At 50.6% G+C, this 22,937-nt stretch overlaps 1 protein-coding gene across 5 annotated transcripts; it reads left to right on the forward strand.

Moving 5' to 3' along the window:
- Positions 1 to 4,984: 4,984 nt before the first annotated feature.
- Positions 4,985 to 22,408, forward strand: COPZ2 (COPI coat complex subunit zeta 2). 5 transcript variants are annotated; one of them, XR_010118107.1, is made up of 10 exons: positions 10,842 to 10,962; positions 11,704 to 11,778; positions 14,678 to 14,759; positions 15,318 to 15,409; positions 15,880 to 15,935; positions 16,389 to 16,466; positions 19,414 to 19,465; positions 20,078 to 20,116; positions 20,798 to 20,911; positions 22,104 to 22,408. XR_010118107.1 is itself a non-coding variant. In XM_055257361.1 (9 exons), exons 1-9 carry the CDS (start codon positions 4,985 to 4,987, stop codon positions 22,149 to 22,151), a joined length of 534 nt encoding a protein of 177 aa, XP_055113336.1. In that variant the 3' UTR covers positions 22,152 to 22,408. The 5 variants fall into 5 exon arrangements, 3 of the variants coding, with proteins under 3 accessions (XP_055113336.1, XP_055113337.1, XP_055113335.2); XM_055257361.1 differs by lacking the exons at positions 10,842 to 10,962; positions 20,798 to 20,911 and adding an exon at positions 4,985 to 4,996; XM_055257360.2 differs by lacking the exon at positions 20,798 to 20,911 and having other exon boundaries at positions 10,832 to 10,962.
- Positions 22,409 to 22,937: the final 529 nt, after the last annotated feature.

Consider the following 22,937-nt stretch of genomic DNA (forward strand, 5'->3'; position numbering starts at 1 on the left):
GGATGTCCCTCTGATTGGCAGCAGAGAGGGCCCAATGGCTGAGTGGACCTCCTCATCTCCGGACCCGATTTCCCAAGACTGACATAATTCCCGGCCCAATGAGTACCTAGGCCCGCCCCGCGGTGTGGACCCACCAATGAGTAGGGCGAAGGCCCTAGTGTCTGGGCCCCTCGGCCTCGCGGCGGGCGATGTTAGTGGGCTTGGGCGTTGGGTGAAGTATCCGGGTTGGGTGCTTCCAGCGCTTTCTGTGGCGGGGGAATGAGGACCTAGGTCAGGGAATAGAAGGGTATATCGCCGCCGGAGTGCGGAACACCCCCGCCTTGAGGGTTCCCACAGTGACTTGCAAAAGTCTACTGAGACCCGAGAAGGCTGAGGCGGGACACGAAGCATGTGGTTCTTGTGGTTGCGACGCTCTTGCCGCCATCTTGGGTGCTGGCGGCGGAAACCGGTACCCCAGCTTCCTCTCGGTGCGAACCTGGAGAAGCCACCCCAGCTGTGAGGGACGGTTGCGCCTCATGGCCCAGGCAAGGGTACCTTCGCTGGAGCAGTTCCGCGGACGGATGTCATGAGGGTGGTGGGACGTTGGCGGAACGTTGGTGGTGTGAGAGGTGTGGGGTAATAGCGATTACGAGAGGTGTGGTAGAAACACCCCAAAGGACCCCCCTCGCTTGGCCTCCCACTTAGCTTAGTCTTGGTTTTTTAGGGATGTTTCTCAGTTTTTAATTTCTCCAGTCCCATCTGGTTGTATTTCCAAAATATGTTTGTGACTCTCAAACGTTAGTTTACTCCCAGCATCACTTGGGGAGCTTGTTAAGCTACGATTTCCGAGGTCCCACTGGAGAGTCTGATTTAATAACCCTGGAGTGGCGGCCGCATAACCTGCCTGCTGGGGTGATTTTAACGCAGCTGATGCGAAGACCCTATTTAGGGAATCACTGGGTTGGCGTTTGCAACGCGTTCCTCCCACTATAGGACAAAGAGGTGTCAACTCAACTCTGTCTTCTTAGGAGAGCCCATTATTTATAGGTGAGTCATTAGTCCCTGTACAACTAAGGACAAGGCCAACTGATAACTCAGTAAATAATCGAGTCCATTTTGTGCTTGCAGAGTTAGGAGGCTTAATTTGGGATGGTTTGCAGATTAAGTACTTTGACTATATATAATAAACGTACACCAGCAACCGCTCATGGAATTCTTAAAACTGAGCTAGTTTACCAGTTTCAAAGACTAATTCAGAGAGCATGTTTTACCTATTCCAGGCTGGACTGGAACTCCTGGACTCAAGCGATCTTCCCATTTAGCAGGGACTACTGACTCGTGTCTCCCAATAAATACCTGAGTATAAACAACATGAGGACTAGAATTTTGTGCATTAACTGTTATAACTTAGTAGACACTCAAATACTGAGTACTTGAAGGGGGACTCAAGCAGGCAGGCCTCTGATTTTCCTGTTAAAAGCAGAAATTAACCACACCTTGGAGGATGTACAGTTTTGAAGGATATGGCATGTTACCAATAAAATAGGAGACCATTCAGTCCCCGAAGTAGTGAGACAATGAAGATAAAGACTGGTATTGTATAAGAAAGGAGGAAAAATTTAGGTGTGGCCATCAACTCTAAAAATAAATCAAGAAGGTTGAGAAGGAAGTATTTTAAAATCATAGAACTGGGCCTGGCACAGTGGCTCACAGTAGCACCTTGGGAGGCCGAGGCGGGAGGATTGCTTGACCAGCCTGGGCAGCATAGTGAGACCCCCGTCTCTACAAAAAAACAAGCTGGGCCTGGTGCCGCACATCTATAGTCCCAACTACTCAGGAGGCTGAGGTGGGAGGATTGCTTGAGCTGGGAGGTTGAGGCTGCAGTGAGCTATGATGGTGCCAGTCTGGGCAACAGAGATCCTTCCTCAACAAAACAAAACATAAAATTGAAAGAGATAAAGGCTTAACTAAAGTACAGTGTTTAAATACAAGACAATTTTGAGAAGGTGAAAAGAGCATACTAAGGGTCTTTTTTGACAGAAAAATACAGAACAATTTTCAGTCCTAACAGTTCAAAGTAAAACTGGACAATCGTTTATCTATGTGGAGTTTCCTGCTTAGCTGTTTCACAAAGGTGGGAAGAAAAAGGGAGAGTTGCAAGGGCCGAAGAGAGTAAGGGTGTAGAGACAAACTCAATCACAACAGCAGGCCTAGGCCTGGCAGGGTGTGGGCGCCCAGGATATTTGATACTCCGTGGAAGGGAGTGGAGACAGAAAACTGTCTTCCATTCTGTCTAGAGTTCCAGATCAAGTCTGAGCAGGTGCAAGCTTTCCCAGAACCTGCTGATTAACCTTGTAAAACCCAGGGTGTGTCCTTCTTCACCCAGGAAGCCACCCCCTCCTTTCCCCCAACACTCTCCCCCTCCCTTTGCCTGGGACAGCTGTTAATAGGACAATTACCCAAGAAGCAAAAGAAGGATCCCATGCTGATGTGTCATCAGTCCCGGTATATCCATTAAATCAGACTGAGAAGACCACTGGAAAAAGTGAGCGCATGCGTGTGGCTCCCTAAGGGAAAGGCTGTCAGCCATTGTAAAACCAGTCCTTGCCCCTGCGACTCCAGGCTGTGCAGGAGAGAGAAGAAGGCAGTGGAAGCCGAGAAGAGGGTTAGGTCTAAAGCACAGGGATTTGGGGCCAGCTAACTACAAAACATACATGGAAATCCCCACCCCCACCCCAGGAATAGCAGTGTAGTGTCTACCGACCCAGCTTCCCTGGTAGGAAAAGCTGCTGCTGCCGCCAACAGCCACATCCATCCTGCAGTCATCCCCGGAGGATGACACATACCAGGAATCCTCAGAGAAGGGGCTGTGGGAGGGCAGGCTGGCTGGGGCTCTGATTTCTTCTGGAACAGTGAAATTGCTTTTTCCCTAAAAGGGAAACCCAGTCTTTCTGCCATTCTGGTTGCCCAGTATCTTTCCTCTAAAAATGTCTTTAAGGCCAGGCACTGTGGCTCACACCTGTAACTCCAGCACTTTAAGAGGCCCAGGTGGGCAGATCACTTGAGCCAGGAGTTTGAGACCAGCCTGGCCAACATAGTGAAAACCCATCTCTACAAAAAAAATACAAAAATTAGCCAGGTGTGGTGGTTCATGCCTGTAGTCCTAGCTAGTGGGGAGGCTGAGGTGGAAAGATCACCCGGTCCTGGGGAGGTTGAGGGTGCAGTAAGCTGTGATTGCGCCACTGCACTCCAGTCTGGGCCACAGAGTAAGACCCTGTCTCAAAAAAGTAAGAAAAAGAAAAACATCGGCCGGGCGCGGTGGCTCACGCTTGTAATCCCAGCACTTTGGGAGGCCGAGGCGGGCGGATCACGAGGTCAGGAGATCGAGACCATGGTGAAACCCCGTCTCTACTAAAAATACAAAAAATTAGCCGGGCGTGGTGGCGGGCGCCTGTAGTTCCAGCTACTCAGAGAGGCTGAGGCAGGAGAATGGCGTGAACCCGGGAGGCGGAGCTTGCAGTGAGCCGAGATCATGCCACTGCACTCCAGCCTGGGTGACAGAGCGAGACTCCGTCTCAAAAAAAAAAAAAAAAAAAAAGAAAAAGAAAAACATGTCTTTAAGTGTTGCTAATCCATATAAGTATTGCTTACTCTGTAACTTCATCTAATCCAGGGGAATAGATTAGATAGATGATTGCCTGAGATTTCCTTACAGTCCTGAGAGATGGTAGGAATACATCATGTCAATACTAAATGTTAGCGTGTTTTGCAAAGAAATCGATTAGTTTTCTGGCAAATCCGGACATATGGCCCTCTCTCTTACATGGTAAACATCATCAGCAAGCTTGTTACCATTAAACCACCAAAAAGTAAAGCTCTCCTGCAAGCCAGCCTCTTTCCTATGCACCACTACCGCACTCTTAGAAGATTGCTTCTCAATCCTGGCTGCATATTAGAATCACCCAGGTGGGTAGCTTGTCAGAAATACCAATGCCCAGGTCCCACCCCACACCAATTAAAACAGCTGCCCAGAGCAGAATTGGACATCAGTATTTTGTAAAAGCTCTTCAAGTGATTCTTACGTGCAGGCAGAGTAGAGAATCACTAGGTTGGAGCAAGAATCCACATTGGGGTAAAAAAAAAAAAAAAAAGCAAAAGATTGTGGTAATACAGGAACACAGACTAGAATGATTATCTGACTATTTTTGAGATAGAGTCGCTCTGTGGTCCAGGCTGGAGTGCAATGACACCATCTCAGCTCACTGCAACCTCTGCCTCCCAAGTTCAAGTGATTCTCCTGCTTCAGCCTCCTGAGTGGCTGGTATTAAAGGCACACACCACCACGCTTGGCTAATTTTTGTATTTTTAGTAGAGACAGGGTTTTGCCATGTTGGCCAGGCTGGTCTCAAACTCCTGACCTCAAGTGATCTGCCCACCTCAGCCTCCCAAAGTGCTGGGATTACAGGCGTGGGCCACTGCACCCGGCCTGTTTGACTTTTAGGGTGTGCTCATTCTCAACCCTAAAATGTTCTTTCTTCACCTCTACAGTGAAAATGCCTCATTGTTCATTAGTGTCTTAGTGTAACATTTTTTGGAGCTGAGTTCAACTGTCCTGTATGTCTTGCTGTGTTGTCTCAAACAATACCAGGTAGTGTTCTTCGTATAGCTCTGTGTGACATGTCACAATCAAGGAGCTGCTATTAAGAGGTGGGAGGAGTGGATATTTTGGACTCATAGCTGGGTTCGAAAATCTGGCTCTGTTTCTTACTAGTTGGGCCATCCCGAGCTAAATGGAGATAACAATGTACATATTCATAAATCTTAAAAATCAGGTCATGTGTATAAAGCCATTCATGCCTGGAGGAAGAGCTGAGTATAAGGCCCTGTCTTGAATAATCCTCCCTCCACCCACCCTACAACTTTATCTCAGAGAAAACCAAAGGCGATGAAGAAATGAGAGCTGTCCTTAGAATGGTCTACTAGAAACCCATCTTACAGACAGAGCATGGAAGCTTTAGTTTTCTCTAGAGGATGCTACCAGTACACACTTCCATGCCTCATATTCCACACACACCTCCCCCTCTTGACATTAAGCAGGAAGGATAGAGAGAGGCTGGTACCCAAGGGAGCTGTTTCTTCTTGTCACATAAGAACAGATGCTGAAATCCTAGGACAGACAGCACAGAAATGTGGCAGCAGGAGGGTGACTCAGAGGAAATGAAATGGTCTCCCCTTCAAGCTATACCAAGGCCCAGAGGAGAACCTCCTTTGAATCACCTGCTTCCTGGGACTCCAAAGGGCAGGGACCAATTCTGAGTGCACTACTTCACAGGTTCCAGCTGGGTAAGGATGTGCACAGCCCACCTCTCCACCTTACTGTACCTATCCAAAGGGAGCAGAGGGCAGAGAAACATGAAGGCTGCATTCTTTTTGAACCCAACTTGGCTTCCTCGAGCCGGGGAGGCTCTCCTGCCAAGTCTGCTGCTGCACGTGCATGCTTCTCATGTGCTGCCAGCCTTAAACTGGAAAGTCCTCTTAGGGCCATGCTTTGTGGAAGACACTGTCCCAATACTGGACACACATAGCTCACATGTTTATGTGAAACCGCATTAAAGGTGCACTTCAGGATGTGTGGGGAAGCAGGTGTCATGGAGAGAAAGAAGTTCTGGGGTCTCTGTTGAAGGAGTTTGGGGAGGGGTTATCATTGGGGAGAATCTTGTCCTTGAAAAGTTGAACTTGGCTCTGAATTTACTTATTCACCACTACACTTAAGATGTTAAGAGATTTTATGGGCCAGGCACGGTGGCTTACGCCTATAATCCCAGCACTTTGGGAGGCCAAGGTGGGCAGATCACTTAAGGTCAGGAGTTGGAGACCAACCTGGCTAACATGGTGAAACCCCGTCTCTACTAAAAATACAAAAATTAGCCGGGCATGGTGGCACGCACCTGTAATCCCTGCTACTTGGGAGGCTGAAGCAGGAGAATTGCTTGAACCTGGGAGGCAGAGGTTGCAGTGAGCCGAGATCGTGCTATTGCACTCCAGCCTGGGCGACAGAGTGAGACTCCATTTCAAAAAAAAGAAAAGATGTAAAGAGATTTTAAGAATAGGAACAACAAGGCCAGGCGCAGTGGTTCACGCCTGTAATCCCAGCACTTTGGGAGGCCGAGGCAGGCGGATCACCTGAGGTCAGGAGTTCAAGACCAGCCCAGACAACATAGTGAAACCCTGTCTCTACTAAAAATAAAGAAATTAGCCGGGTGTGGTGGCGCATACCTGTAATCCCAGCTAATCAGGAGACTGAGACAGGAGAATCACTTTAACCTGGGAGGCGAAGATTGCAGTGAGCCGACATCATGCCATTGCACTCCAGCCTGGGCAACAAGAGTGAAACTCCTTCTCAAAAAAAAAAAAAAAAGAAAAGAAAAAGAAAAAGCAATAACAGTGATAGATGTGGTGGTGATGAGAACTTTGTGGTTCCTAAGCTTCCTTCCCCAGCCTTCTCTCATTCCTATCCCCTTGGCCCCTCTCCAGTGCCTTCCCATCCCTAACGTGTATAACTGACTCCTTCCCCACCTCCCCCATGGAGCCAGCCCCCTAAGTCCCCTGTCTTCCCAGGTCTTCCTCTGTCCGTTCTGGAGGCTGCTGGTCTTTCATGGTGGGTACCATATGCCAAACAGAGGCTGAGAAATGCTCCTGGAGGCTTTTTGGTGCTGTCCTTGTAAATATGAGCCAAAAAAAAATGGACTAGCTCACAGAAATATTAAGACATCAAAATAACCAAATCAGTATTTTTTTAAAAATAACATACCCAGCCAGCATGACCACTGACATAACTTCTGATGATCTGGAATCCGAAGAAATAAAATGCCCAAATACTGGGTCTTTTCCCTGCCTGCTGTTAACAAATAGTGTCATTATGTTCCCTATTATAACTGATAGCCTGCAAGGAAGGTTCAGATGTGCCTTCTAAGTCATCATATAGGGAGGGTCAGTAGATGCTTCCTCAGATGTCTGCATGGCCTGCTTCCTCCTTTCCTTTAGCTATTTGTTCAAATGTCACCTTGTTAAAGGTTTTCTCAGAGGACTATGAAAATGGCTTTCTGGCTTGCCTGTCCCTGACCCCTCACATTCCACACCCCATTTCTGCTCTATTTTTCTTTGCAGCACTTATCCCCAACTCACATAATATCTACTTTTCCCATTTATTTGTGTATTATATCTTGCACAGAAACACACGCATGTACACACACAAACACTTGATTGTAAGTTCCATGAGAGCAAAATTTTTCTTTTGTCTACTATTGTGTCCCAGTGGCTAGAAAAATATCTAGTACATACCAAGCACTCAATAAATATTTGTACAGCACATAAAATATGATGTCTTTTTTTTTTTTTTTTGAGATAGAGTCTTGCTCTGTTGCCGAGGCTGCAGTGGTGTGATCTTGGCTCACTACAGCCTCTGCCTCATGGGTGCAAATGATTCTCCTGCCTTCACCTCCCAAGTAGCTGGGACTACAGGCACTCACCACCATGCCCGGCTGATTTTTGTGTTTTTTTAGTAGAATCAGGGTTTCACCATGTTGGCCTGGCTGGTCTCGAACTCCTGGTCTCAAGTGATCTGCCCGCCTTGGCCTCCCAAAGTGCTGAGATTACAGGTATGAGCCACCACACCAGCCAATATGGTATCATTGATAGGTACATTTTAATTATTATTAGTTAAAATTTGGTATTTGTGAATATTTATACATGATCTCCCTCATCCTGAATTCCTTTATTCGTTTACTTCACAAATGCTTATTAAATATCTGTCATCGGCCAGGTGCAGTGGCTCATGCCTGTAATCCCAGCACTTTGGGAGGCTGAGGCAAGCAGATCACAAGGTCAAGAGATCGAGACCATCCTGGCCAACATAGTGAAACCCTGTCTCTACTAAAAATACAAAAATTAGCTGGGCGTGGTGGTGTGCACCTGTAGTCCCAGCTACTGGGGAGGCTGAGGCAGGAGAATCACTTGAACCCGTGAGGCGGAGTTTGCAGTGAGCCGAGATCTCACCACTGCACTCCAGCCTGGTGACGGAGCAAGACTCCGTCTCAAAAAAAAAAAAAATCTGTCACCAAGCCCAGTAAGAAACACTAGGGATTCCATAGTGATCAAGACAAACATACTTGGCCAGGTGAGGTGGGTCACACCTGTAATCTCAGGGCTTTGGGAGGCCGAGGCAGGAGGAGGGCTTGATCCCAGGAGTTCAAGACCTGCCTGGACAACACAGCAAGACCTTGCCTCTAAAAAAATAAATAACCAGGCATGGTGGCACGTGTGTATCGTCCCACCTACTCGGGAGGCTGAGACAGGAGAATGGCTTGATCCTGGGAGTTGTTTTTGTGTGTGGTGGGGGGGCAGGTTCTCGCTCTCTTGGCCAGGCTGGAGTGCTATAGCGCAGTCTCGGGTCACTGCAACCTCCACCTCCTGGGTTCAAGTGATTCTCCTGCCTCATCCTCCCGAGTAGCTGGGATTACAGGCACCTGCCACCACCCCTGGCTAATTTTTTTGTATTTTTTGTAGAGATGGGGTTTCACCGTGTTGGCCAGGCTGGTCTCAAACTCCTGACCTCGTGATCCGCCTGTCTCGGCCTTCCAAAGAGCTGGGATTACAGGCGTGAGCCACCGTGCCCGGCCCAGACTGGGAATTTGAGTCTGCAGTGAACTATGATCACACCACTGTACTCCAGCCTGGGTGATAGAGCAAGACCCTGTCTCAAAACAAAACAAACAAACAAACAAAGTCACATTCATTCGTTCTTGCAGGGCTCAAAGTCTGGGCGGGGAGAAGGAACACTTGTAAACAAACTAGTAAAGGCTGGGAACGGTGGTTCACACCTGTATCCCAACACTTTGGGAGGCTGAGGTGGGAGGATCACTTGAGCCTAGGAGTTTAAGACCAGCCTGGGCAACATAGTGAGACCCTGATCACCCTCCTCCCCCTCCCCCTCCCCCGCTGCCGCCGCCGCAGCTTCTGCTGCTGCTGCTGCTGCTTCTGCTGCTGCTGCTTCTGCTGCTGCTGCTGCTGCTGCTGCTTCTTCTTCTTCTTCTTCTTCTTCTTCTTCTTCTTCTTCCTCCTCCTCTTCCTCTTCCTCTTCTTTCTTCTTTCTTCTCTTTCTTCTTTCTTCTTCTTCCTTTTTTTTTTGAAACAGGTTCTCACTCCCATTGCCCAGGCTGGAGCACAGTGGCATGATCATGGCTCTGCAGCCTTGAACCCCCAGACTCAGCAGGTGATTCTCTCACCTCAGCCTTCTGAGTAGCTGGGACTACAGGTGCACACCATCCTACCTGGCTAATTTCTTTGTAGTTTTAGTAGAGACCAGGTCTTACCATGTTTCCCGGGATGGTCTGGAACTCCTGGGCTCAAGCCTTCTGCCCACCTCAGCCTCCCAAAGTGCTGGGATTACAGGTGTGAGCCACTGAGCCCAGCCTTGAGACCTTGTTTCTACAAAAAAAAAAAAAAAAAAAAGCCTGGGAGTGGTTGCATGCACCAGTGGTCCCAGCTACTCGGGAGACTGAGATGGGAGAATTGCCTGACCCCAGGAGGTTGAGGCTGCAGTGAGCCCAGATCGAGCCACTGCACTCCAGCCTGGACAACAGAGTGAGACCGTGTCTCAAATAAGCAAAATTAGTAAAAATAATATTTAGAGATTGAAAAAAGTGCAATGAAAGAAATAGGAACTGAGAGAATGTGACAGGAGAGACCTATCAAGCCAGATATGGTGGCTGTCAGGAGGACCTTTTGGTAATGATATTTCAGCAGAGGCTTGAAGATAAGAAGACTTGATGCATTCAGTGAGGAAAACCCCATTCTGTAACCATCTAGGGTAAGTGACTGTGGTCCACAACATAAGAGGGCTTGAAGAGAAGAATAGGGAAGAAATTTTGTCAAATATCTGGGTTCTATCCCCAGTCAACTAGCTGTATAGTCTTGAAAAGGTCACACAACCTCTGAGTCTCTCTTTCCTTAAAATGAGGGTCCATTATGCCTATCTCACAGGTGTGGGCTATATTAGATAATAGATGTGAAAGTGTCAAATGTAAAATACACGCACAGTGTTTTTACCGGTAAATGCATACGTAGCACTAACGTATCACTGGGGTGTGAATTTCCCACTTGCCAGTGTACCCTGAAATGAGAGCTTGTCTTAGGTACACTTAGACCAAAGAAACTAAAACATGCTGCAAAGCCCGATGTCATTGGTGGAGCATTTGTGCTGCTGGGCATCTGTCTTGCTTCTGATGGTGCCATATCTGTGACTTAGGAGAGCCTGGGGAGGTGTCTCCGGGGCCATGGTACCCTTCTGCAAGTAGTGAGAGAGGAATGAGAAAGCCTCTTCACAGGGGGGGGTCCCCAGAACTGTCCTCATTTGCTCTTGCCTATAGACCCTGTCCCTGAGATCTAAAGGGTGACCTGACGTATTTGTCCCCATGGTACCTACCAGAGGTCAACAGACACAAGTGGGCTTTTCTTGTGTTTGCTGCTGGCCCCAGGACAGCCTACAGACACCGGTGTACACCAAAGCCACAGGCCGGAGAGCAGGCAGGAAGCAGGACGAGGGCTGGTCTTGGGGCACCCTGAGGATGCAGAGTTCGGGGCTGTAAGGGACTCGGGAAGGAGCCAAGGAGGAGAGAGGGAGAGGAGAGGTGGGGGAAGGAGAGCTGGGTTGAGGGCGGAGGGGAGAGCGGGGAGCAAGAGGACGAGCAAGAGGACGGGGCCCCGAGGAAAGGAAGGCCACGCGCGAGAGGGGGCCGCGGGGCGGGCGCAGAGGCGGGGCGGCGGCGGCGGGCAGGCGGCGGGCGGCGCTGTCAGTGCGAGGCGGCGAGCGGAATGCAGCGGCCCGAGGCCTGGCCACGTCCGCACCCGGGGGAGGGGGCCGCGGCGGCCCAGGCCGGGGGCCTGGCGCCGCCTGCTCGAGCCGGGGAGCCCTCGGGGCTGCGGGTACGGAGCAGGCGGGCGCGGGGGTCCCGGGCGGCGGGAGCTGGGCCGGGACGGAGCAGGGTTGGGGGGAGCAGCCAACTCAGAACTCGCGCGCCCGGCGGCTGGGAACTTTGTGTCACTCCTGACCGGCCCCAGGACCCGGGAGGAAAAGTTCGTCCCGGCGCCGACCGGAGAGGAGGCCTGTCCTGAGTCCGTCGGCGCGGGGCTGAAGTTCTGGGTCCGTTTGGAGCGGGGGTGGCGGGTGAGTTGCGATTCCGCGGGGAGGGTAAGGAGTGGCCTGTCCGTCCCAGACTTGGCTCCCATCACCGGTGGGTGATAGGCATGCTTCTGGAGTCCACCAGGGTCAGGGCCTGGGGGCGCGCTGAGAGCGCAGGTCCAGCCCGGCCAGGGATCAGCTGCAAGGAGGAGGCTCGGCCCGCTGTCCCCCCCGGCCCAGGTTCTGTGATACACTCCGACTCGGGCTCTGGAGCAGTCAGTGCATGACAGAACTTGGGCCCGGAAGGACCTTCTGCACCCAACGGGCACAGCGCCCACTCGGGGCCTGCAGTGGAACATCTGCCTGGGAGTGGAGTGGGCACCTGGATTGGCCCATGTGGCATAGAGTTGGGCAGAACCAGCTGTGGACCTTGAGGACTGGGGTTGCTGGAGCCTGAGGATGTATCCTAGGGCCAGCAGATCCCATAGAGACAGGGTGTCCACCTTGAGTCAGGGGCCAAACGGAACTCTCCTCTCCGGTGTCAGTTGCAGGAACCTTCCCTCTACACCATCAAGGCTGTTTTCATCCTAGATAATGACGGGCGCCGGCTGCTGGCCAAGGTAACCTCTGACCCCACCCATGAGGGACACAGTTCCCACCCAGCTGACACTCCTGTCTCAGGAGAAACTCCACTGTGATCTCTGTGACTCAGGGCAGCTCAGCTTAGACCCCTCCAGAGGTCCTTCTCATCCTCCTGCCTTGTCAAGTTGCTGCTCCCTGAAGTGAGGAGTCTCCTCTGTTTCTACTCATGTTCCCTGAAATGTTTCCTCATCATCCTGCTACTGGCCAGTTGGACCTGGGCATGGGAAGGTTCTGCCTAATGGGTCAGTGGAGTGTTGAGCCTGGGACCCAGGAGTCTTAGTCCCCAAACCCCCACACAAGTTCTTTTGTTCTTTGGGGTTTATCTCTAAACCTCCTCAAAACCTCCACTTTTGTTCTACAGCTTGGTAAACACTAACGATTTAGTCTAAGGAGTCTAAGGATTTAGAACCAGATGGGATTTTAGAGACTGTATAATCCAACTCTTTAATTTCGTAGATGAAGAAAATGGGGGTAGAGAAGCTAAGTGAGTTGCCTGAGGTCATAAGTATTAATATCCTAACAGATCCAAACTCAAATTTTATTTATTTACTTATTTAATTTTTTCACTTCTCCCATTTCACAGGTTTCACAGGCAAACTCAGGTTTTTTGACATGAAGCTCAAGGTGGTTTTCACTGTACCCCCATTCAATTAGCTGTTATCTATCCTAGAAGACATGGCCTGAGCGAACCAAACTAAAATAATCCAAAAATAAATTTCTACTGTCAACACTATTAATTGTAGTGGAGCTATAGCATCTGCATTAGCTATGAAATGCATTATAAGGCCAGGTGTGATGGCTCATGCCTGTAATCCTAGCACTTTGGGAGGCCGAGGCGGGCAGATCACTTCAGGTCAGGAGTTCAAAACCAGCCTGGCCAACATGGTGAAACCCTGTCTCTACTAAAAATACAAAGAATTAGCCAGGCATGGTGGTGGGCGCCTATAATCCCAGCTACTTGAGAGGCTGAGGCAGGAGAATTGCTTGAACCTGGGAGGCAGAGGTTGCAGTGAGCCGAGATGGCACCGTTGCACTCCAGCCTGGGCAACAAGAGTGAAACTCTGTCTCAAAAAAAAAAAAAAGAAAAGAAAAGAAAAGAAAAGAAATGTGTTGTAAGGCCAGGAGCAGTGGCTGATGCCTGTAATTCCAGTACTTTGGGAGGCTGAGGCAGGTGGACTGCTTGAGCCCAGGAGTGCCAGACCAGCCTGGGCAACATGGCAAACCCCATCTCTACAAAAAAATATATATATATGAAAATTAGCCGGGCGTGGTGGTGTGTGCCTGTAGTCCCAGCTACTCGGGAGGCTGAAGTGGGAGGATCGCCTGAGCCTGAGAGGTTGAGGCTGCAGTGAGCCATGATCGAGCTACTGCTCTCCAATCTGGGTTATAGAGTGAGACCCCATCCCAAAAAACAAATTTTCTGTTTGTTTATTTGGAACTGAAAGTTTTTTGTTTTAATGACATTCAAATAAGCAGCAGCCACTAGGGAGATGGCTAATCTGCCTGCGGATTGAGTACTAAGTGGCAAAATCCACATCCAGAAAATTGAAAACTGAGCTGACCTCACCTTGCCCCAGCAGATGGTCAGAGGTGGATCAGCAAGGCCAAAGGCTCTTGCTCCCTACAGATTAAGAAACTGAGTCAGAGAGAGAGGCTCACCATTCCCAAACAAAAAACATTAATTTAGTTATGGGATATGTGTGAGGAATTGTTTCTTAGATATTTAATCTTCACTATAACCCTGTCTGCAGTCAGACCGTCCTTAGTGCTCAAACCCAGCTTTGGCCTCACAACTATGAGATGTTGGGGAAGTCACCTGACTTCTTTTTTTTTTTTTTTTTTTTTGAGACGAAGTCTCGCTCTGCTGCCCAGGCTGAAGTTCAGTGGCGCTATCTCAGCTCACTGCAACCTCCGCCTCCCGGGTTCAAGCGATTCTCCTGCCCCAGCCTCCCAAGTAGCTGGGATTACAGGCACCCGCCACCATGCCCGGCTTATTTATTTTGTATATTTAGTAGAGATTGGGTTTCACCATGTTGGCAAAGCTGGTCTTGAACGCCTGACCTCAGGTGATCCACCTGCTCTGGCCTCCCAAAGTGCTGGCATTACAGGCATGAGCTACCGTGCCAGGCCGTTACCTGACTTCTTGACGCCCCATCCGTGTAATGGGGATAATAAAGTTGCTGTTGTTATTATCGTTATCATTGTTTAAGAAGGACTCCTGGTTTTGCCATCTTTCCAGTAGACTCAGGGTGCTGTAGAATTAGTGTGCCCTAGTGACCATGCCAATCCTTAGCACCCTGCACATCTGCTGAATGTACAAGATCCTCCAAGAAACCAGGAGGGAACTCCAAAAGCAGGCCTCAATATCCCTCTACTTTTTGGGACTTTCTTTGCTCAGAATTTGTTTTGCAGGGGGCCGAGCACAGTGGCTCATGCCTGTAATCCCAGCACTTTGGGAGGCCAAGGTGGGCGGATCACCTGAGGTCGAGAGTTCGAGACCAGCCTGACCAACGTGGAGAAACCCCGTCTCTACGAAAAATACAAAATTAGCTGGGCGTGGTGGCGCATGCCTGTAATCCCAGCTACTCAGGAGGCTGAGGCAGCAGAATTGCTTGAACCCGGGAGGTGGAAGTTGTGGTGAGCCGAGATCGTGCCATTGCACTCCAGCCTGTGCAATAAGAGCAAAACTCCATCTAAAAAAGAATAATTTGTTTTGGAGGAAGTAGTGAGCCTGCAGGCCTAGGGTGCAGTAATGGAGAGATGGGGCAGGGAAGCAGGATCCCACTTGGCCAGCACCTACTCTTTCCTGCCCCCCAGTCTAGGGAGGATCCAGGCTGTGTGGAAAGCTATGGTCCCTTCTCCTTCCCTTTCTCATAGTATTATGATGACACATTCCCCTCCATGAAGGAGCAGATGGTTTTTGAGAAAAATGTCTTCAACAAGACCAGCCGGACTGAGAGTAAGTGTCCCCCTCTTCCTCCAGCAGACTATCAGATGCACAGTCATCTTCTCCATCTGGACACATCTGTCCCCATCAGCCTTGCACACCCACAGGCCACTTCCCTTTCTTCAGAGGCTTTTTGTCCTCTCCTTCCCAGCTGTTCTCCACTCCCTTCCTCCAGGGAACCTCCACTCCCTGTCACTCTCCAATTCCCCCAACTACCCAACCCCCCAGCATCCCCGGGCCTCTCTCTAGCTGAGGAGGCCAACTGTGTTGTGGTCCCAACCTGGATCTGGTCCCAAGGTGCTGCACAGGGTGGGAGCATGGGCAGGAGGTAAACTGGTCAACAACTGGGCTTGTTGACTCCTTGGCCTGAGGCAGTCCCTAGAAATAGAGTAGCAGATAAGGGGAAGGACACGGGGCTGCCTGATGGTAGTGTCCCTAGTGCTGGTCTTTCCAAGGGTTCTCTAGAAAGGGGAGAAGGAAATGGGAGAGTCACAGAGTCATACATGAGGAGGAGGGGCTAGGCTGGGACCAGGCAAGGTGGCCAGGACTGAAAGCTCCCTCCACTTCTAGGTGAGATTGCATTTTTTGGGGGTACGACCGTCGTCTACAAGAACAGCATTGACCTCTTCCTATACGTGGTGGGCTCATCCTACGAGAATGAGGTGAATTCAGGAGGTTGGGGCAGTAAGAAGGGTCTGTCTATGGGGAAATGTTGTTATTTGGAATCTGGGCTTGAGGCTGGGACCTTGAGGCTCACCATTGGACCCCTCCTTCTAGGCTCCATGGGGTAGAGGAGGGCAGCCAGAAGGGTTCTTTTCTGGGACAATGTGTATCTTCGATGCCCCTTAGTTTCCTTGGGAACCAGGAATGAAGTAATCACTTCATCTTCAAGGGAGACTTTGTCCTTCTTAAACACAACTAGAGAAGGATACACTCAATGTCTCTCAGTGGAGAACTCCAGTTTCCCAGCCCGGACACATGGAAGTTCCCTCTAATGTCACACTGCAGTCAGTCTCCAGCCCAGGCCTCTGAAACTCTCCATTGCTGCCCATACAGGTGGGCTCCAAGTGCTTCTTTTGACCTTCTCAATCTCAAACTCTCGTTTTCCTCCTCCTGTATCTGCCCATCCCAGCTGATGCTCATGTCTGTTCTCACCTGCCTGTTTGAGTCTCTGAACCACATGTTAAGGTGAGTGAGGTTCTCTGCCCTGCGAGGCCCCATCCCCCAGGGCCCTGATATGTCACAGGGCCCTTCCTCCCTGTTTTTCTCCTGAAGTCCCCACAAGACTAAGATAATCCAAAAAGAAAAGTTCACAGTCGACACAATGAACCAAAGTAGGGCTGTGCTATAGCATCTAACCTAGTTGTGAAACGCATTTGGGGTCCTGTGGTGGGTGCCAGGGTGTCAAGGCCCAAAGTATGGGAGGTTGGACAAGGTAGGGTGTAAGGAAGCAGAACGGCCCTTTGCTCAGAAATGCCTTGCGTGGGCTCTGTGCTCACTGCCCTTCACATTCTCCTTCCCAGTCCTTGTTTAGTGAGGGGTGAATGAGGCAGTCTTTGGAGAGTGGGGTCAGCCTCACCTAGGCAGGGACTCAGTTCCTCCCAGCCACAGGGAGGCTCAGGAGCTTGTGTCCACCTTCAGGAAGAACGTGGAGAAGTGCTGGTTGCTGGAGAACATGGACGGAGCCTTCTTGGTGCTGGACGAGATTGTGGATGGCGGGTGAGGAGGAGACAGTCAGGGACACTCACAGCAGGAGTGCCTTTGAGAATCATCAGCCCCAGATGGCACCCAGCATGGCTAGAACTCTGACCAACTTCTCACTCCCTTCCCCCAGCATATTCCCCGGGATCCCATTCCCCTACCCCTTCCCCTTACTAGCACCCCACTCATGAAGATAGAAGTTGATTTCAATGTTAGCCAAAGTCAAGCCGAACAAGAGAGTAACCTGATGTCAAACTATGGGAGACTGTTGAATAGGCAGAGTTTGGGGAAAATCCAGTTTGGTCTCCAATGCCCAGGGGAAGCACTGGCACAGATGCTGGCCCTCTTTGGAAGGACTTCAGACAGTCCCACCAGCCCCACATGTCCCGCTCTTAGGGCTCAATTCCAACACAAGCTAGATGCGTGACCTGGGTCAATTACTGACTCTCCCCAAGCCTTACTTTCTCCATCTTTAGGATGGAGGTAATAAGGCATTGTGGGGATTAAATGAGAAGATACATGTGAAACTTGTGGTTCTCATTCAATAGATGTTGCCTCCTATTGGTATGCTAGTATATTCTTAGGAAGCTAGAGCTCTTTTGAGAAAAGTTGGCTTGTGAATTTCCATCAGGGGATCAATATTCAGAGAGAAAAAGAAGTTCTGGCTCTGAGGCAAAGGATAATAAAAATTTCTTTTTTTTTTTTGAGACAAGAGTCTCACTCTGTCGCCCAGGCTGGTGTGCACTAGCATGATCTCGGCTCACTGCAAGCTCCACCTCCCAGGTTCACACCATTCTCCTGCTTCAGCCTCCTGAGTAGCTGGGACTACAGGCACCCACCACCACACCCGGCTAATTTTTTTGTATTTTTAGTAGAGACGGGGTTTCACCATATTAGCCAGGATGGTCTCGATTTCCTGACCTTGTGATCCACCCACCTCGGCCTCCCAAAGTGCTGGGATTACAGGCATGAGCCACCGCGCCCGGCCAATAGAAATTTCTTTAGCTCCTTAAAAACATACGTGCCTCTGTCATGACATCATTTTATACATTAGGAAACAGGCTCAAAGGTTCAAGTGACACGCTGGAGGTCACTCACACACCTAAGGAGTGGCAGGGCCAAGATCTAAAACCATGTGTATAGTTGCAGGGGCCATGCTGTTTCCATGGCACTGTACTGGACTGCCTGGGGCACTAAGGAATGCCTCCTGCAGATTTCTGGGACCCAAAAGGGAGTGGGGTAACGCCGGGTTTTGGGGAGCCAGAAGCATATACAATTTGGTGAACCCTCTTGAAGGAAAACTTTACACAAACACACACAAAACTATAAATGCAAAACAAGATGCAGGGCTCTGGATGGCTTGTGCAAAGGAGGATGCCTGAGGTGTACGCTTCACAAGCTTCCCGTCTCTGCCTCTGAGGAACTCAGTTTCCTGCCAAGAAAAACTGGGGAAGCGCCAGTCGGGAGGCAACGCCTAAACTGGAGCCTTGGCCTGGGTTGCTCTTTCTTTATGGACTGCAGGATCCCTGGTTAGGGGGTAGGGGGTGCTCAGCCCAAGGATGGGGCCTGGAAGAGGCTCCCAAGAAATGTTTGTCATTTCCAGTGATTTAGTAAAAAAGAAAAACAAAGCTTCTGCCCTGGAGGAGTCTCACTGAGTAAGGAGGTACACTCAGATCCTGTCATCTTTGTCCTGCCGCAGTGACAGGCCCTCATGCCCATGTATCCTGTACATAACCCCAAGGCGTCATGAAGGAGCGCCTGCTGTCTGAGAAAAGCTACAATATTTGGGTCTCTCAAAAGGGAAGTTTTTTGTTTGTTTGTTTGTTTTTGTGTGTGTGTGTGTTTTTTTTTTGAGACAGAGTCTCGCTCTGTCGCCCAGGCTGGAGTGCAGTGGCGTGATCTCAGCTCACTGCAACCTCTGCTTCCTGGGTTCAAGCAATTCTCCTGCCTCAGCCTTCTGAGTAGCTGGGATTACAGGTGTGCGCCACCACTATTGGCTAATTTTTTTTTGTATTTTCAGTAAAGACGGGGTTTCACTATATTGGCCAGGCTGGTCTCGAACTCTTGACCTTGTGATCCGCCCACCTCAGCCTCGCAAAGTGCTAGGATTGCAGGCGTGAGCCACTGTGCCTGGCCTAAAAGGGAAGATTTAAAAAAAAAAAAATTTTTTTTTTTAGACGGAGTCTCACTGTGATGCCCAGGCTGGAGTGCAGTGGCGCGATCTTGGCTCACTGCAACGTCTGCCTCCCAAGTTGAAGCGATTCTCCTGCCTCACCCTCCCGATTGGCTGGAATTACAATGTGTGCCACTATGCCTGGCTGATTTTTGGACTTTTAGTAGAGACAGGGTTTCGCCATATTGGCCAGGCTGGTCTGGAACTCCTGACCTCAGGTGATCCACCCACCTCGGCCTCCCAAAGTGCTGGGATTACAGGCATGAGCCACTGTGCCCAGCCTTAAAAAAAAAAAAAGGAGGAGGAAGTTGGGGAGAAGGTAGATGCTGATTTTTGGAGTTTCATTTCTTTTATGCAGGGCATGACCCCATGCCATAAAATAACAGTGCAACAAGATAAGAACCCCCAGGGCCTCCCTTCCTAACTCTTTTCACAGGGAATCCAACCCTATACCCAGAAGGTGAAGTGAACTTTCAAGAGCTCTGAGTTTTGAGAGTCCCTGCTTTCAACAACCTGATCATTCTAGACCAGACTGTTCTCAGCCAGTTTCAAAGATTTTGCCCAGGGATGACAAAGCATGTGGACCACTGGGTTGAAGCATCAGAGAATCAGAGCTGAGGGCCCTCCATGCTGAAGGAGAGTTCTGACTTGAGGGCTATCAGTGGGAAGGGACCTGGAAGGTGGAGATGTTGCAGGATGCATTGGGAGAGGGAAGAGGCTTGGCAAGGAGAAGGGGCAGAGGGGAGGATTGTGCCACTGATTTGCCTCCTGGTTTTTCCTCTCATCTTGTAGTGTGATTCTGGAGAGTGACCCCCAGCAAGTGATCCAGAAGGTGAATTTTAGGGTAAGAGTCTTCCTGCACACCTCCTCTTTTAGGCTGCCCTTCCTGTCCTCCCTGGGAAGAGGGCTGCTAGGGCCTAGATGGTAGAAGCCCAAGCTCCTCTAGCAGAAGCCAACCACTGGGCTGATACACTTGTTAGGGGTGGGATGAGCAGCAGTTTGTGGGTGGGATGCCAGTTAATGGAAGAAATCTTCCTGCCCTCTCCCCGGCTAGGAGCACAAGTACCTCACCTCTTTCCTGGTAGGAAGTATAGACTGGGGAAATAAATACATCCTCAAAGAGGCACCAGGTGGCTGCTGCCTTGAGGTTGGGGGTCAGGGGTATGGATAGAACCTCCCTGCCTTGTTTGGCTTTTTCATGTCTGGATGAAACCTTTCTTCCCATCTTTCTTCCCATCTTCCCTCACCCTCCATGCACCATAGCACAGTCCCAGAGGTCCTGGCTTCCAAATGACAGGCTGCAGGACTTCTACTAACCAGTGACACAGGTGCAGCTCTGAATCACCCTAACCACTGCACCACCTCACCCATACCCCCAAGCGCCCTTTCCTTCACCTTCCTGACCCAGGACCTTCATGCTGGCCCCACCCCACCCTTTGACTCTGCTTCCTTACAGGCAGATGATGGCAGCCTGACTGAACAGAGTGTGGCCCAGGTAGGCCCCCCTGCATCTGCCTTGGCTAGAAATGGTCTAGAGAGATACGGGGAGCAGAGCATCCTAGAGCATCCTAGGGGGACCCAGTGAAGTTATCAAGTCTGAAAAATCCGGGGTGAGGAGGGAAGGGATGAGGCAGTGACAGGTCGTATCTGGAGAGACTCACTGGAGGCCTCCGGGCTCTCCAACTCGGGGGAGCTGGGTACTAATGGATGGATGGGTGTGTTACCATCAGCCCACCTCATCTCCTGGCTTGGTTTAGTTGGATTGAAACTAGGATGAGCTGCCTACCTTGGAGATGACTGGGTCACTTGTGCCCCCCAAAAATCTGGGAACTCAGGCCTCTGATGCGTCCTCTACCGAAATCTGGAAAGGGTACCAAATAGGAGTTTGGCTCTTAACCCCTGTCCTTGCCACTTAGGGTGCACACTGGGATTGTTAAGGGACTCTCAGACCCATGATAGGATCTGAGTTTCCCCACTCATCACTTGTCACCTTGCCCCTGAGTGATCTGGCTATGGAAGAACCTGCCACAACCCTGCATGGTCCTATCTGGAGGTGCATGCAGAGCGTGAGGCCAGGGGGAGGTTCCTGGCTCTGAAGCCTGATCAGTTCCCCAGCTGCACAAACTTCCTGCTAGTTCAGGACGACTGTCTTGACCTCTCTTCTGTCCGCCTGCAGGTCTCTCTGCTCAGACTAATCCTGCTTGTATGGAACTTCCTGCCCTGGCGCTAACTCCTCATGCTGTGGTGGCCCTACCGAGATGAGCCTGTGCTGTCTCGTGTGGAGTCCCAGGTGTGGTGCCCATTTTCCTGCACTGCCCTTAGCGCTCACTCTGCTTCGCCCTCCCCTCTGATTCCCCATGTTTCCTCATACCATGCTGGAATGAATGCAGCTGCAAGGCAATTTTCAGGGTGGAAAGAGGGTAGGGAGTAATGAGCAGAGCAGATAAGAACACAGGTGCTCATGGGAGTCATCCCAGGGTACATGTTCTACCTTACCACCTAAAGTTGTGTGACCTAGGGCAAGTTACTCAACCTCTCTGGGCCTCACATAGTAACAGGACCCTCTTCATGGAGTTGTGAGAATTCAATGAGCCAATGCATAGCAAGCTCTTAGCAGGGCTCCAAGCAAGTTAACACATGCTGAATAACCATCAGTATTTCTCCAAAGGGAGAAAGAATGAAAACATAGCATTTTTGATGGAATTCTTGAGTAAAAACAAAGGAAGCTACAGGTAGCCAATGGGGGATAAAATGAGGACAAAGTTAGATTCTGGCTAGGAGAACCCTAAGCCACTGTCCCCAAGAGAGGAGGGAGACTGTGCAGGAGGAGGAGACACAGCGTTCCCTCCTTCTCTAGAAGGGAATAAGGCTGAGTGACTGGAGGGACAATCTGAGGGACACACCTGGAGTCCTGTCCCCCTCTCCTGTTTTGGTATTGTGCATGCGTGTGTGCACTTGTATGGATTTGTGTAAGCACTGGGCTGAGACTTTCTACCAGGCATCCCACCGCAGGGTCTGGCTGGCCACCCTTTGCCAGCTGTGCCACATCAGCAGTGGGTTGGGGTGGGGTGTTGAGGACACATTGCCAGCCATGGCCAGAGCTAGGGGTTTGCTGAGGCGTCTGAGCACAGGGAGTGTCAGGCCTGGGCTCTGTCTCCGCCTGGACGTGGCACTGTGGGCGGGAACTCTCATGGTATGACAGCGGGGAGACAGGCTGCTGCCACACCCACGCTGCAGATGCAGGAGCCAGAGGTCCGGGCAGGCTTGGGCCTGAGGTGGGAGCTGGCTGCAGCCGGTTTGGTCTGCGCTTTCTGACTTGGAGGGTTGGCCGCGTTTAAGCCAAGTGGAGACAAGCTGCTGCCACCTAGTGACCGGGGGTTGCAGGGGCGCTTGGGGAAGGTGGGCTGTGGACCTCCCCATGACTGTGTGTGGAGGCATTTGACATTCTCAATTCTCTCTCAACCTCCCCCACCCCACCCCAGGTTCTTCAGTCTGCCAAGGAACAAATTAAATGGTCGTTATTGAAATGAAGGCTGTGGATTCAAGGCTCCCTGCCCCCTAGACCATTTCCCCAATCCTGGCAAAAGCTCAAAGATCCCAGGGTCAGGAGAGACCCCTCTGCATCCCCAGGTCCCTCCCGGAACTGCCTCCTAAGGTCTCCAGCCAGGGATTCTGAGATGCAAAGGTTTGGCCTCAGGAGAGTCACCTCTTCTCACGGCCCTGGCCTTAACTCATATCTTAGGCATTCCTGGCCCCAGGGCCCTAATAAACCTGCTTTTGTCTTCTGCCAAGGGTCTCCTTCTCTCTTGGCCTAGGAAGTGTGTGTGTGTGTGTGCGTGTGTGTGTGTGTGTGCGTGTGTGTGTGTGTGTGTGTGTGTGTTCAGATAAGGGCTCCTGCACTTTCTGTGGCTCATGGTGGGGATATCCAGTACCACGGTGGGGCGTGTCCCTGTGGTTGTGTGATTGGGCAGAGATGTGGGACAAGGGAAAGGGAACTATGTAACACCATGAGGGGGTGCGATACCACGGAGCCCCACGTGTGGCGCATACTGCCAGGTAGGGGAGAGCAAAATATGGTACCTCTATTTTGCAATGCAGTACATACATGGTAGCTCCGCTGGGGATTCCTTGAGTCATTTTTTCCATTCCCAAACTCCAGAAGGGAAGAGAGTTAAGTCTTCCTCTGAACAAACCGAGAAACAGCATGGCTATTTTTCTTGGCATGCCTGGAACCGTGGAATTCCTATCTTGGCATACACCCTGGGCACTACAGCTCTCTGCAAGCTTGCGGGTGGTGGGGGCGAGGAAGCATCGCC

The sequence above is a fragment of the Symphalangus syndactylus genome, chromosome 20 (assembly GCF_028878055.3).
Source record: "Symphalangus syndactylus isolate Jambi chromosome 20, NHGRI_mSymSyn1-v2.1_pri, whole genome shotgun sequence".
In the NCBI taxonomy this organism is placed as follows: Eukaryota; Metazoa; Chordata; class Mammalia; order Primates; family Hylobatidae; genus Symphalangus; species Symphalangus syndactylus.

Coding starts and splice junctions, on each gene's coding strand:
- COPZ2 (XM_055257360.2), top strand. CDS start 10,852: ATGCAGCGGCCCGAGGCCTGGCCACGTCCGCACCCGGGGGAGGGGGCC. Junction 14,760..15,317: donor CAAGACCAGCCGGACTGAGA/GTAAGTGTCCCC, acceptor CTCCACTTCTAG/GTGAGATTGCATTTTTTGGG. Junction 15,410..15,879: donor GCTCATCCTACGAGAATGAG/GTGAATTCAGGA, acceptor TGCCCATCCCAG/CTGATGCTCATGTCTGTTCT.